This window comes from Caretta caretta, chromosome 2, assembly GCF_965140235.1.
Source record: "Caretta caretta isolate rCarCar2 chromosome 2, rCarCar1.hap1, whole genome shotgun sequence".
Classification (NCBI taxonomy): domain Eukaryota; kingdom Metazoa; phylum Chordata; order Testudines; family Cheloniidae; genus Caretta; species Caretta caretta.
Genome location: NC_134207.1, coordinates 100,471,145 through 100,485,399, shown reverse-complemented (window position 1 = coordinate 100,485,399; position 14,255 = coordinate 100,471,145). Strand labels below are relative to the sequence as shown.

Sequence of the window (14,255 nt, the reverse complement as noted above, 5' to 3'; positions counted from 1 at the left end):
CCCAGGTAATTAGTGGGGTGGCTAGCCCACGTTGAAGCCCATGCTGCCACGGCTTCACTGCTTCGGTATCTGAGCTAGCAGGATTAAAGTTTCAATCAGATTCCGTGGTTGCAAGTGACCACAGCCTTAGATGTTGAAATTTTAACATATTTCCCGTAGTATTTAGTGGTATTGATCAACCTGTGTTTGGAAGATCACAAACTGCTGGAGTAAACAGTAGTCTTAAACATGCAGCTTCTTCACAAGAACCACAGCTGACCTGCTCTGACCCATAATTGATTTGCTTGGTCACTTGCAAATGGACATAGACATCAGGAAAGACCTTAAGGTTGCTGATTCCCACAGTAGCTCCTTTGTTCAGTGGTAACTCTGACACCAAGGTACTGCAATGCTCAGAAAAATGAGGACAATAGAAAAAGTTTATTTCAGACTTTTGTACCATACGCAAATGTTAATCTAATGGCCTGTGGCTTCCAACCCCTAGAGTCTAGACAAAGGATTCATGCCCCAGGCTGTGGTTTGCACATTCCAGCAGGTGATTGCAAAGCAACAGCAGCAATGGGATTTCAGGGAAGGCACCTGCACTTCATTGAACAGCCTGACAGCCACAGTGGAAGACAAATTTTGCATTTGGAAGTGCTCTGAGGATGCCTGCAAGTCCTATTGAAGTTAGCGGTAGTCTTTCCATTGACTTTAATGGCAGTTAGATTAGACCTTTTATGAGTACACATGGAGCTGAGGAGAGGTATAGCATCCCACCAAAGTTTGGTTTGGAGTTGGCACTGTTGATAAAGTATCTTGGGACTTGACACCACATTTGAAAAGTGATAGTGAACACACAAGATTCTGGGATACATTTGAGAGGTATTAGTGATGAGTGACTGAACGTGGAGCCATGATATGAAAAAAGACTGTGAACCTCAGGGGAGGGGTGAACAGAATAATTTCACATAATTTGAATGAATTCTGTTACTTTTCAAAACTAAATTGGCTTAAAGCTCAAAAAAAAGTAACATGAATGCATGAGGAACTAAGCGTGCAGTTAACATCTTGTGCCACTTCAATAGGCTGTTGTGAAGTGCAGTAAGCAAAGGCTTTAGATCAAAGCAAGAAATCAAAACTGATAGGGCTGCAGGTTAACACTCTATGTGAGAACACAACATTTTACAAAGACAGGTTTGACATGTGGATTTATGAAGTGGTGGTTTCTCTCTCTCCTGATCACTTTCTTGTGCTGAGGGGTTAAAGGTTTTAGCCACCTGTCAGCTCTGTTTTGCACATAAGTCCAGTAATATTTTCCCTTTTTATTTGTTTTTAGTATGCCATCAGAGATACTCCTGAAGATATTTTCTTATTTGGATGCTGTATCCCTGTTGTGTATCGGTTGTGTGAATAAACGCTTCTATCATCTGGCCAGTGACAAGTAAGAAGGGGGGAAACATAGTAATCTCAATCTCACAGCAGTCAAGTTAACCTGGGTTATATAAGACTTTTTAATTTAGTTTCATTGATGCCAGGGAATTGATGTAAGTACCCAGCAGCTATTTTTCTGTTGTATTGCAATCTGTATGGTAAATTTTCAATATATTGCATGCAGTTTTAGCTGTGTGAGTTCCATTAAAGTTAATGGGACTTACGTGGCTAAAACCAAGCACGCTGCTTTGAAAATTTACCCGTTTGCATTTATTGCTTCATAAGATCCATTTATACTTTTTTTTTCTGATTTAGATAAACCAGCACAGGATGCCGGGCTCCCTCCTCACAGGCAGGGATTTTCACACCTTCCTTTCAGGTTCCTTCTTTTTCATTCCAGTTTTTTCCTGCTTTGTTGCAGGGGGTTTAAGTAGCCAGGCAGTTCTGGTGGTGGTTTCAGCTGCTTCCATTTGTCACAGTGCAATGAATTTATTTTTGATCAAAACAGGAGGAAAAAGCAAATAGAAGAAGGTTTATCGCAGGGGTATCAGTTGAAAGGGCTAAATTCCATGTTTAATTATGGTCCATGGGTCAGAGTATAAATTTAAGACTCAATTCATAGTGATCTCCCACTGATGTCACTGGGAGCTTTGAAGATGGATCAAATGGAGAAGCCAACCTGTATGTAGTAATTAAAATGTTTAGGTATAATTTTTTCAGTACCTTGTTACTGTATTTAGTGTCACTTAGGGAAAAAATATGCTTCCCTGTAGACCCACCCCTATTTCTCCAATTTCTCCCACTCCATTTCCTACCCCATCTGCTAAAATGATATGCACTGAAATTGTTACTGTTGTCACTGAAGTGTCATTGCTGGGCTTTGGAGCAGATACTCCAGTAAGATTAAGGAGTCAGGGAACTCTGCACCTCTGAGTTACGGTCCAAAATGACTGCTTTCATCTGCTGACATTCACTGCATTGATTGCATTTGGTTCACATATGGTAGATTTACTTTGCAACCACGAGGGCTAGAAATAAATAACCTCGGATTTCATTTCATTTTAAAATGTGATTATATCACACAGGCCACATAAATGCAAGGGGGCACCCCTGGTTTAGGGAGCTTGTGGCTTGTAATAATTCCTTTGCCTTTTCCCAGCTACTTTCTTCTGCTCACACCATGAATGACTGCAACTACTGTCAGTGGGAGAGATTGCAATAACTTAGTTTGGGGCATGCCTTCCTCCTAGTTGGTAAATGCTGTACTAGACACCTCAGGGATGTTTTGGACCTTTCTGAGAACAAGGTCTCCTTTCCTATCTCAGCCTCCAGTGCTAAACATTTTCAGCTCTCTGTCCTGCTTCTGGGATTTTTTCTGAATTCTAACTTCTCCATCCTGAATTCCTTTTTCAAATCAGAATCTAGGAGTGGGAGGAAAGAGGAGGAGATCTTGAAAGCTTGGGCTGTTGGTGGTATGATCTTTGCAACCTCTTACAGGGGGCCTCTCTGCAGCTCCCCAGTTGTGCCTCCCAGGCTGTATGCTTTACACAGCCTCAGCTCAAAGAGTTAAAGAGAGGAAGCTTCACATAAATCTTACATGAATTAGACTATCAGACTAATGTTGATTTCCCAGAGAATCCCGTACAAAAGGAATGATGTACTCATAAGACGAGAGAGCTTGGTGGTAGTGATGTGTAGTGACTTACATTAACCACTGAGGGCACGGGAAACAGGCTGATATGAGAGAGACTGACTGTTCTCTTGGACAGAGGTCAGCCTGGGAGCCATCTAAGCCCTGAATATTTTATGGCAAAAGACCCAGAGAAACATACTAGAGCAGGTTAACATAGTTTTCATCTGGGAAAAAGCAGGGACTGGTAAGGAAGACTTGGCTGGCCAGTGGATGTGAAAATCCTGTGGTGAGGCTAATTTCTAAGTGTGAAATAAAACACCATAATGTGTCTCTGGTATAATTACTATGGACTGTGTGGTTGATATTTTGGTAGCACATCCTGTTCATCATTTGTAAAATTGTATTCAGAGGATAAATGGTAACATATTTATTGCATGCTGTCCCCCTTTCCCTCCCCCTCATCTCTAATTTGTATGATTTTAACATATTTTAATGAGGAAAGGACAGCCCCAGAGGGAAAGAATTAGAACATGAGGAAAGAAGGATGCTTTTTAAATGCATACAAAAATGCATGAGAAAGAGAGAGAGATGTTGTCTAGTGCTGCATCACAAGACTAGGGATTGGGAAGTCCTGAGTTCTTAGTCTGGCCCTGAAACAAACTCTTTTAGGCATTGGGCAATCCTTTAACCTTGCTGTCTCATTTTTCCCCTACATAAGTGATACTTATCTACCTTCCTGGGGTATAGTGGGGATTAACTAGATAACATTTATAAAACACTCTAGATGTGGAAAAGTGGCAACTCTTGGGTGGCTTGGAGCCACTGTAGCAGCTTTGCTGGTACCCTCTTCTGGCCATGGTGCAAGGGATGTGCTTGGGACAAAAAGGGCATGTTCAGTACATCCCTGGTATGACCTAGCTGCTGAATTAGGCCTTGGGGACATTAACAGCCAGCACAATTTAAAGCAGCCTTCTAATTTGTACCAGGTGGCTGCCCTGACATTGAGTTGGCTGAGGACAGGTGGGGGAATGCAGCACAAATGGCACTTTTGCATCTTCCTGTTGGTTATTATTATGATGTCCTTCCTCAGTTTTTGTTCAGACAGTCCCACAGATCTTAGTGATAATTGATTGAGAAGGTAATGAGTAATAAGTAGGATGTATCTGATGTAGTATGATGTCAGGTAAAACTTTTTATATCCAACAAAAATATCAAGATGTGTATAAATGCCCTTTGGTTCTCATTTTGTGACTTGTCGTTCCCCCAGCAATCTAAATTCTAGCATATCTGCACTAATACAGAATATGGGGTTTAACAACAAACTAAAAGAAGGGGAAATTATGAATACAGAAGGACAACAGCCATTGAGGCAAAACCTAGATGTTGGGACTTTCTAGAAATGATTTGTATTCCCTTTATCCACCTAAATCAAACAAACCCAACTTGTTCTTAAAGTTGGTTAATATATTTTTTTCTTAATAAGATTCTCAATAATGCGTGAGATGCACATGCAACTGTATATTTTAATTCTGATGCTTGTGGGTCTGTTCTTTACTGGTCTGTGCCCTCACTGGTAATAACTCTTTATGGGATTCACTTTGTCTCTTGAATGTTTTTTCCAGTGTGATCTGGTTCAAAATTTACTCCAGTTTTTTTCCACCTAAAAGAACAAATTGGAAAACTAACTCTGTTGAAAAAACAGCTGTCTTACTAAGCCATGCTATGATTCAGGACAGAGAATTGGGATATTGGAAGAACGAATATATCATGAAACAAATAGCAGCTGGCAAAACTAGAATAATTCAGCTTCTGAAACCTATAAACCCTTACACTGGCCTTCCACTTAAAACCAAAGAGGCTATCAAGTAAGTAATGTCTTGTCATAAAGTGTGTTTACTCCCAGGCTACATTCAGAATGTTGGCGTAGTGGTTTTATATGGTATCTGTATATGGGGAAATAGAGATGCTAATTCAGATCATGATGGGGAGATGCTATCACTATCTGATTAATGTGGTTTAGTCACAAGATAAAACTTAATGAAAATAGAAGTGAAATAAGACATTTCTTTAAGTTTTGCTTGCAGGGAAAAAGACACTTCAAGAGAAATCACCTTGGTTATTTCCATTGAAAGTAATAGGAAGGATACATGCTCTTCTTCAAGGAATCCCCAGGGACATTGCTGACTGAATTTCTAAAGTTCCATACGTTGTTCTTATCACCTCTGGGAGGTTGTTTTAAAAACTTTTTTTATTGTTTTTACTTCCTCGATAACAGAACATGTGATTTGAATTGGGTGATTGTACTGAAGGACAGAAATGGAAAGGAACATGTAATGGAGCAGGTGGACATCTCTTTTAATGACACATCTGTTACTGTATTTTGGTATGGTACAAACTGGCCATGTTTAGACACCTTGTCAACTCTGGAATTATGTGGAGTGACACCATTGCTTCTTGACCAATGTAAAGTTCCCCCCAAGAATGGGTGAGTTTAAATTAAAGTATTTTCATACAATTAAATATTGTTGGAATAGTCTGTGTGGAAATTGCCTGACCTAAAACTGTCCCAACCAGTGAATTATTTTGAGTCCTTCTACAGCCTATCCTAGGAAATCTATTTCTTGTTCTTCATGTCTCCAGAGAGAATAGAGAATTGAACAAAATTATATATTATTTATTTATTATTACATTATTTTATGAACTGAGTAGGTGTGATATAGTGACTGGCCATGTACAATACAGAAAAATAAAGACACTTCCTGTCTTGGAAAACTGACAGTCTAAGCATAGGTATAAATAAGATAGAATGGTAAATCCAGACTCATGGAAAACTTGTAATTAAAAATCCGTGAGAACAATTCTTTGCCTCTATTTAATCATATATATTAATCTAAGACGTTTGTTACACAAATAAGAAAATGTTGTTAAAATATATTTTAACCTGAATTTTTTTTGTTTAAAACAAATGTGTGTATGTTTGGAAAACCTAAATGAATAAAAGGGAGATTTTAATAAATTCTTTAAAACATCCATGATAGGATTTCTTTGGTGTAAGTGGAAGGGTTTCAGAGTGTTAGTCAGTAATTTAAATGTTTGTGTGAGATGTGAAATTGCACACAACAGTATGGTAGTGCATAAGACCTGGAACACAAACGTGTTGATCTAGTGTCATTGTCCAGGAAGAGTGAGTGATGTATGTGGAGAAGAGAAAATATATATATATATATATATATATATATTTAAATTCTTTGATGTTGTTGGTAACATGCCCATTGACTTTCTTTACCCTCAACAACCTCATGTATTTTTTAAAATTGCTGATCTAACTCTTTGTGATCTGTTAACTGAAATAGTTTACAAAGTAAATGTTCTCATGTCTGGAAAGAAGACTTTTTGAGCCTGTCCTACACAATCTGGTTTATTAGGGAAGGCGGTATGTTTGTACCTCTGGGAACTTCCACTTTTAGTTGATTAGCCATAGCCATTGAGAGGTGTTTGGCTATGATTAAAAGAAGACTTTATGCATATAAAAAGTAAAGTGTTTTTCTTCTTATTGGAAAATGTTGGCTTATTTTAGTTTCCCTGGGTAACTTACCAATCCTTGGCTGGAACTATATTAACAAGTATTCCAGTTAACAAATCACAACGAATTAGACTTCTGATTTTTAAGAAAAAGTACATGTGATTGTGAAATTTGTTGTTTTTTCACAGGACAGTCCGTACCATCAAGTTCCCTAGGATTTTTTTTAAAATGGCTCCAGAGGCAATCCTGGCAATTACAGGCTAATAACCCTAACTTTAGTACTAAGCAAATTGTTTGAAACTGTAGTAAAGAACAGAATTACCGTACACACAGATGAATATGATATGCTGGGGAAGAATCAGTGTGACCTTAGTAAAGGGAAATCATGCCTCATAAATCTATTAGAATTCTTTGAGGGGGTCAACAAGCATATGGACAAGGGTGATCCCGTGGATATAATGTACTTGGATTTTCAGAAAGCCTTTGACAAGTTCCCTTACCAAAGGCTCTTAAGCAAAGTAAGCAGTCAAGGGACAATAGGGAAGGTTTCCTCTTGGATCAGCGACTGGTTAAAAGATAGGAAACAAAAGGTAGGAATAAATGGTAAGTTTTTATAGTGGAGAGAGGTAAATAGTGGTATATCCCAAAGATCTGTGCTAGGACCTGTGCTGTTCAACATATTTATAAATGATCTGAAAAAAGGGGAAAACAGTAAGGTGGCCAACTTTGCAGACAATACAAAATTACTCAAGATAGTTAAATCCCAGCAGTCTGTGAAGAGTTACAAAAGGATCTCACAAAACAGGGCAACAAAATGGAGGATGAAATTCAGTGTTGATAAATCGAAAGTAATGTACACTAGAAAACATAATCTCAACTATACATACAAAATGATGGGGTCTAAATTAGCTGTCAGCCCTCAAGAAAGACACCTTGCAGTCATGGATAGTTCTCTGAAAAAATCTGCTCAATGCTCAGCTGCAGTCAAAAAATCTAACAGAATATTAGGAATCATAAGGAAGGGGAGAAAAAATAAGGCAGAATATACCATATTGCCACTTTATAAATCCATGGTACATCCATACTTCGAATACTGCATTGCAGTTCTGGTCGACCCATGTCAAGAAAGATATATTAGAATTTGAAAAAAGTACAGAGAAAGGCAACAAAAATGATTAGTTACTACATGAGGAGAGACTAAAAAGACTCTGACTGTTCATCTTAGAAAAGAGACAGCTAAGAGGGGATATGATAGAGGTCTATAAAATCATGAATGTTGTGGAGAAAGTGAGTAAGGAAGTGTTATTTACCTCTTTCTGCTGTTTTGAACCTCTCTTTTTCTTTTTTTCCTTTCTTGCCATTTTAAAACGTTCTCTACTTTTCCTTTCCTGCAGTTTTAAAACTTTCTTTTTCTCTTTTTCTCACTATGCAATAATCCACTTTCTTTTGTAAATTACTGGAAAAGGGACTAATCTGTATTTACTAAACTTTATTTAAAATGCGTAAAAACCTGTTTTCTTCTGAAAATCATCTAATGTTAACATGTGTGAAAAAACACATAGAAGCAGTCCTAATGCACCCCATAAAAGAAAAACTAAAACATTATTTCAAAATGGCTGCCTGGGAAGTATTTTTTTCTTCCCTAGCTTCCTGGACATCACAGGAAGCTGTAAGTGGACCATGGCAGTAGGCAAGCTGGAAGTTGCAAAGGTGGTGAGTAACTGTTGTAAGGTTCACCTTTCTTCACCTACTGCTGTATTGGTAGATGAAGAAAGGTAATACTGCTACTATCAGGAAATCCAGGAACCATTTTGGATCTAATTAGGATTCTGAAGCTGTGAACTATTTTAGCAGAAGCTAGTTCTCCTCAATCGATAATACAGTCTCTTTGTTCCTACTACGTGTTCCTCCTAAATGTCTCATTTGCCAACAAGCATCCCTTCTTCCTTATTTGGATGAGTTGCTGCTTGTTCATTTTCATCCAGATCCTTGTTCTTGGTCACACACTGGGAGAGTTATTGCGCCTAAAGAATCTGAATTTCAGTAAAAGGACATGTAGTCTTATATCCTAAAAATTACACTTCTGAAGTTCTAGGAATGAAGAACTGAGTATTACAAGCATATTGATATGGTTGGGATGTGTTTGCAGCTGCAATTGCTTGCTGATAGCATCCTGCTTTTTTTTTAAAACAAACACACACACACACACACACACACAAAAACATAGAAGCATGGGAAGAGTGACACTATGGATCTTTACAAGGGTCTTTGTGGAGACTGAGCAATTGCCAAACAATATCTTGTGAAACTGATGGGAAGGATTGAACACACTATAGAGCCACTACTTACATTCCTGCAAGCAGCCAACAATAGGCAATAGTCAATGGTATTAAATATACATTCTACACCAATTTTTCATCCCAGATTGGTAAAAAAAACCTGAAAAATACAACTGTATAGTAAATGACCTTTTGGTTCAAATTTCACTTGTTCTGAGAAAGCTTTACCTTCCTAAATTGCCTGCTTAATGTTGATGAATATTTCATGATTCCCTTTGCTATGGAAACATTTTCTTTATAATGACACATTTGTTAATAAAAGATCTCTCTGGGCATTTAAGAAATTTAGTGAGCATATCAGTTCCTCTTGTTGAACTGTACAGTGGATATGTAATACCAGCCTGTGATAGATTTTGGTAGACATCCTTATTGGAGATTCTCTTCCCACTAGGCTTTGCAGTCCTGCTGGTAAGCTGCTAGTTAGACTTTTTACTGCTTCTCATACTGCACAGTTTCAGAACAATTTGTTTTAGTGCCCAGGGAGAAAATGAAAAGTGGCTGAACTTTCATATTAATACTGGCACTCTCGTGTCTTTCTTTACTCTGCTATGTCTCTTCAAAGACCACGGCGACGTTCCTTAATTGCTGAGTTCAACCTTACTAACCTCACTAAAGTGACAACAATGATTGGTTCTGACATGCTTGTGCAACTTTTCCATCTGAACCCAGGACTCCTGGTGGGTCTCTGGAAGGTAAGACTACATTCAGCTACAGTATATTATTCATTATGGTAGCCTGGAAGGCACAGTTTCCTCCATCTTTCCTTTTTTTTCTTTTGTAAAGTTCAGACATATATATGCAGATAAAGAAGATGCGTGCAAATTACTTCCATAGCCTAATAGGAATCCACAGTCAAGGCCCCCTGTACTATTTTGGAACACCTTCATTTATGCTTTAAAAATATAGATTTCTAATTATTTCAGTGTAACATTCATATGTGCATTGTACGGTTTATTTTCCTCTTCCAGTTTTTGATGTGCCCGGGATTTTTTTAATTGACATAGTATCACAGTTCAAGGGCAAGCTGCACCTGTGATCTCTCCCCCAGACTTTCTGTGGGCACTCTTTCCAAGAGACAGGCCCTGATCTGCATTCTCCCAGAGTGCTACTCTGTGGTTCCCCCGACTTTAGACTGGATCACCAGGCTACATACAACACCACCTATTCTCACTGTACTGTCACAGTTACAGGGCATGAGCTGCCTTAGACCCCTTTACAGTCCTTTATGAGTGCTCTCCTCAGGTGACAGTGCTAATTATAAGGTAGAAAAATAAGATTAATGAATTGTTGCTGATACTGCAGAGAATCTTCCTGTATGGGTAGCTATCCAGTGGTGCTTCATGTGTTCTTGTGCTGGGACAATGTTTATGGTAGCATTCTATGTGACTAGTGGCCCACGTATAACTATTATTAAAATTGTACTAATGCGTTGTGGTAATCTTGCAGCAGCAAAAGAAGAAGCATTTATTTGTGGGCTTTAATGCACAATACTTCCAGGTGAGAAAGGTATTCATTGTAATTAACTTTTCAGAAAGGAAATGGAATTGCTTTTGTTACGGCAAGTCTTCATCATCATCAACTTATTGAGAGAAGCACTTTGGGCTCTGCCACTATGTAAGTACTGGTTTCTCTTTGCCTGTGGATGCTAGGGATGATCTTTTAAATAAAGCATTGAGTTTGAAAATTAAAATTGATTGGTGATCAAGAAAGTTCAGTAACAATTGTAGTTCCCCCTAACCAAGAATAAGAACTCTGTTGTGCACTGGAGTTGCAATAACTGGTTTACAAAATGGCGTGGAATAGGCCTGTGTTTTCCATGCTAAAATGTACTGTGGTGAAGTAATATATTAAAGAGACCCTGTAAACTTAATTACACATGTGTCTGAAACCTTTCACTGTAGCTGAAAGAAATTAGAAATTTTTCTGTATTTTTTTTCTTTTGTTTATTTTCGTCACTTTCTCCTGATGTGTGACAGACCCACAGGGAAGAGGGACATTTTAAAAAATAGGAAAATGTCATTGTAAATCCACAAAAAGTGGCAGGGTGATTTAATTTAGAACCTGAATCTACTTTTAAATCTTATTGAAAAAGTTATTAGATTTCTAGTAGACAGTGTCCTTTAAATAGGTGTATATATAACACTGTATATTAATGCAATATATTCATGTGTGAGTTTTTCCTCACACATGTCAAAATAATGGTTACAATGATTACTATGTCAACTAGCCTTCCTGAGCAGCTCTTTTTTCTTCTTCTTCATACCCTTTCCTCCCAGGCTGAAGGAGCATTTTATCTGGTGTAGATATGATGTCTTTCTCTCCCCCCCTCCCAGCCCCCTTCATTAGGATTCATTTCACACACACAATATCTAGTTTCAGAGGAACAGCCGTGTTAGTCTGTATTCGCAAAAAGAAAAGGAGTACTTGTGGCACCTTAGAGACTAACCAATTTATTTGAGCATGAGCTTTCGTGAGCTACAGCTGAGCTGTAGCTCACGAAAGCTCATGCTCAAATAAATTGGTTAGTCTCTAAGGTGCCACAAGTACTCCTTTTCTTTTTACACAATATCTAATAACTTTCACTCCACTGGGACAGTCATTTATATGGGAAAAAATTTCCAATATGTTTAAGTGACTTAGTTTGTTAAGTGTAAGTGACTTAAGAGCCTGCCTCATTGACCTTCATTGGGACCTATGTCACTTAGGTGCTTCTGAAAATGTTACCCCACACCAGTGATTCAATAATCTGCTTCTTCCACTAGGGTTCAGGCACAGGGAGACTATTTCCCTGCCTGCTGTTAGAACGGCGGTTCTCAACCCGCGGAATGTGGGCCAATTAGAACACAGCTGCGGCCCAGGTCAGCTGTGTGCTTGTCAAGGTTCCTTCCCCACTCTGAACTCTAGGGTACAGATGTGAGGACCTGCATGAAAACCCCCTAAGCTTATTTTTACCAGCTTAGGTTAAAACTTCCCCAAGGTACAAACTATTTTACCTTTTGCCCTTGTACTTTATCCCTGCCACCACCAAGCGTCTAACAGAGATATAACTGAGAAAGAGCCCGCTTGGAAATATCTTTCCCCCCAAAATCCTCCCCAAACCCTACACCCCCTTTCCTGGGGAAGGCTTGATAAAAATCAATTTGCATAGGTGAACACAGACCCAAACCCTTGGATCTCAAGAACAATGAAAAAAGCAATCAGGTTCTTAAAAGAAGAATTTTAATAGAAGAAACAGTAAAAAGAATCACCTCTGTAAAATCAGGATGGTAAATACCTTACAGGGTAATCAGATTCAAAACATAGAGAATCCCTCTAGGCGAAACCTTAAGTTACAAAAAGACACAAAAACAGGAATCTACATTCCATTCAGCACAGCTTATTTTCTCAGCCATTTAAAGAAAACAGAATCTAACACATATCTAGCTAGATTACTTACTAAGTTCTAAGACTCCATTCCTGTTCTGACCCCGGCAAAAGCATCACACACACAGACAGAGAGAACCTTTGTTTCTCCCCTCTCCAGCTTTTGAAAGTATCTTGTCTCTTCATTGGTCATTTTGGTCAGGTGCCAGCGAGGTTATCCTAGCTTCTTAACCCTTTACAAGTGAAAGGGTTTTTCCTCTGGCCAGGAGGGATTTTAAAGGTGTTTACCCTTCCCTTTATATATATGACAGTGCTGAAGACTGCGGATGTGCCCCAGGTTCCCTGCTGCCTGGGGAGAGGGGTCCAGGCTGCCCCACCACCTAGTGTGAGGGGGTTGGTCTCCCAGATGGGGTCCAGGGCTCCCTGCTGGCCCCAGAGGGTCATGAACTCTGGGGTCTGGGGCAGCCGACTGGCCCCACCAGTTCCAGGATCCAGGGTAGCTGGCTTGCCCCGCAGGGTCCGGGGTCTGGGGCAGTTGCCCGGTCCTGCGAGCTCTGGGGGCTGGGGCAGCCACGTGGCAGGGGACTGGGGGGGTGGGCAGCTGGGGCAGCCACGTGGCTGCGGGTGGGGGGATGGGGCAGCCAGCTGGCCCCCGAGGTCCGGTGGTGGCGGCCCACTCATATGTGCCCACAATATGTAATATGTTGAGAACCACTGTGTTAGAGAAAAGCAGGTGGCCAGATGGATGTTAGATTCAGAGTTAATTTGCCCTTTTATATAATGCAGACAAGTCCATCTATTGAAATTTCACATGTACACACTTTAGGTGTATTTAGTGGTAAATTTAGTTAGCTGCCTTTGACTAGTCTTTACAGCACATTAATAAACCTTGTAATGAATATGGTAAACTGTAGTGAAACTTAGAGATTCAGAAATTTTAGTAGAAAGTAGAACACCTTGACTGCTAATTGTGTTTGCCCTTTTTTGAATCTTTTTAAAATGCTTCCTCTGCTGAAACCACTCAGCATTTCTTGCCATGCTAAATTGTTTTTTCCCCACCCGATTTCTCTTGATTTTATTTAAGACAATATATCCTGCCCCCTCATAAACCTCTACTGGATGATGTTGACCCAGAATATGGACTGCATGGCTACCAACTACATATTGATATGCACAGCGGAGGACATACTTACATGTGTGGTACATTTCGCAATCTATTCTGCAGAAAAGGTAGAGTTAATGGAATTTAGATGTTCCTTTAAAAATGGTTTCTGGGTTCATTTCCCCCCATTTGTATTCAACTTCTTTCTGTTAAGGGAGAAAATAGAATAGGCTTTTAGGACAAACTAGTTTTTTTTTTCTTGCATTTTTGTTGTGGAATTATTTTGATGGCTACTGCTGGCAAATTGACAGTCTAGATATTATAATGTCTGTTGCTTTTTTTTAAAATGCAGGCTTCTGGATTAAAAATAAAACTGTTCTTTACGTTTCAAGGCTGAAATTAGGATAAAGCATCTTGGTAACAAACAAAGCATTTCCAAAAACAGAATTAATTTTATAACGTATTAAACAAATGTAATAACCAAGACTTGACTTCAATGTGTTTTTTTTTTTAATTTATTGCTCTTCTTCAATTACTTAAGTTTGCTTTGACTAGATGTGATTTTTAACAAAGCTTTATTGTTCAGATACAATGCAACTTAATAAGCATACTGTGATTCAGACAAAGTATAATTGTTTGGTTTGCTTCTCTAGATTGAGATACATATTGTTATGGCAATCAATACAAAGTTGTGAGAAATTGCATAAGTGTTTGTAAATAATTTACAATAACATTTATTTACTTTATTTATTTAGGCTTAGGCTTAACAATAAAGCATGCCCTTGCAAAAGCTCTGAGAGTTCTAATAATAATTAAACTTACAGTAATAACCACTCAGCAGCATTAAATAATAACATACAAGTAAATGCGGCCAGCTGGCAG

At 38.8% G+C, this 14,255-nt stretch overlaps 1 protein-coding gene across 3 annotated transcripts in view; it reads left to right on the top strand.

Annotated features, from left to right (window-relative positions):
- Nucleotides 1-14,255, top strand: part of FBXO15 (F-box protein 15) — a 52,908-nt gene that overhangs the window by 17,746 nt on the left and 20,907 nt on the right. For all 3 annotated transcript variants that reach the window (XM_075125334.1, XM_048840115.2, XM_075125335.1), the window contains 6 exons: nucleotides 1,319-1,423; nucleotides 4,669-4,911; nucleotides 5,322-5,531; nucleotides 9,471-9,600; nucleotides 10,440-10,522; nucleotides 13,356-13,501. In XM_075125334.1, coding sequence (XP_074981435.1) covers nucleotides 1,319-1,423; nucleotides 4,669-4,911; nucleotides 5,322-5,531; nucleotides 9,471-9,600; nucleotides 10,440-10,522; nucleotides 13,356-13,501 — 917 coding nt within the window. The remainder of the gene's footprint in view (nucleotides 1-1,318; nucleotides 1,424-4,668; nucleotides 4,912-5,321; nucleotides 5,532-9,470; nucleotides 9,601-10,439; nucleotides 10,523-13,355; nucleotides 13,502-14,255) is intronic.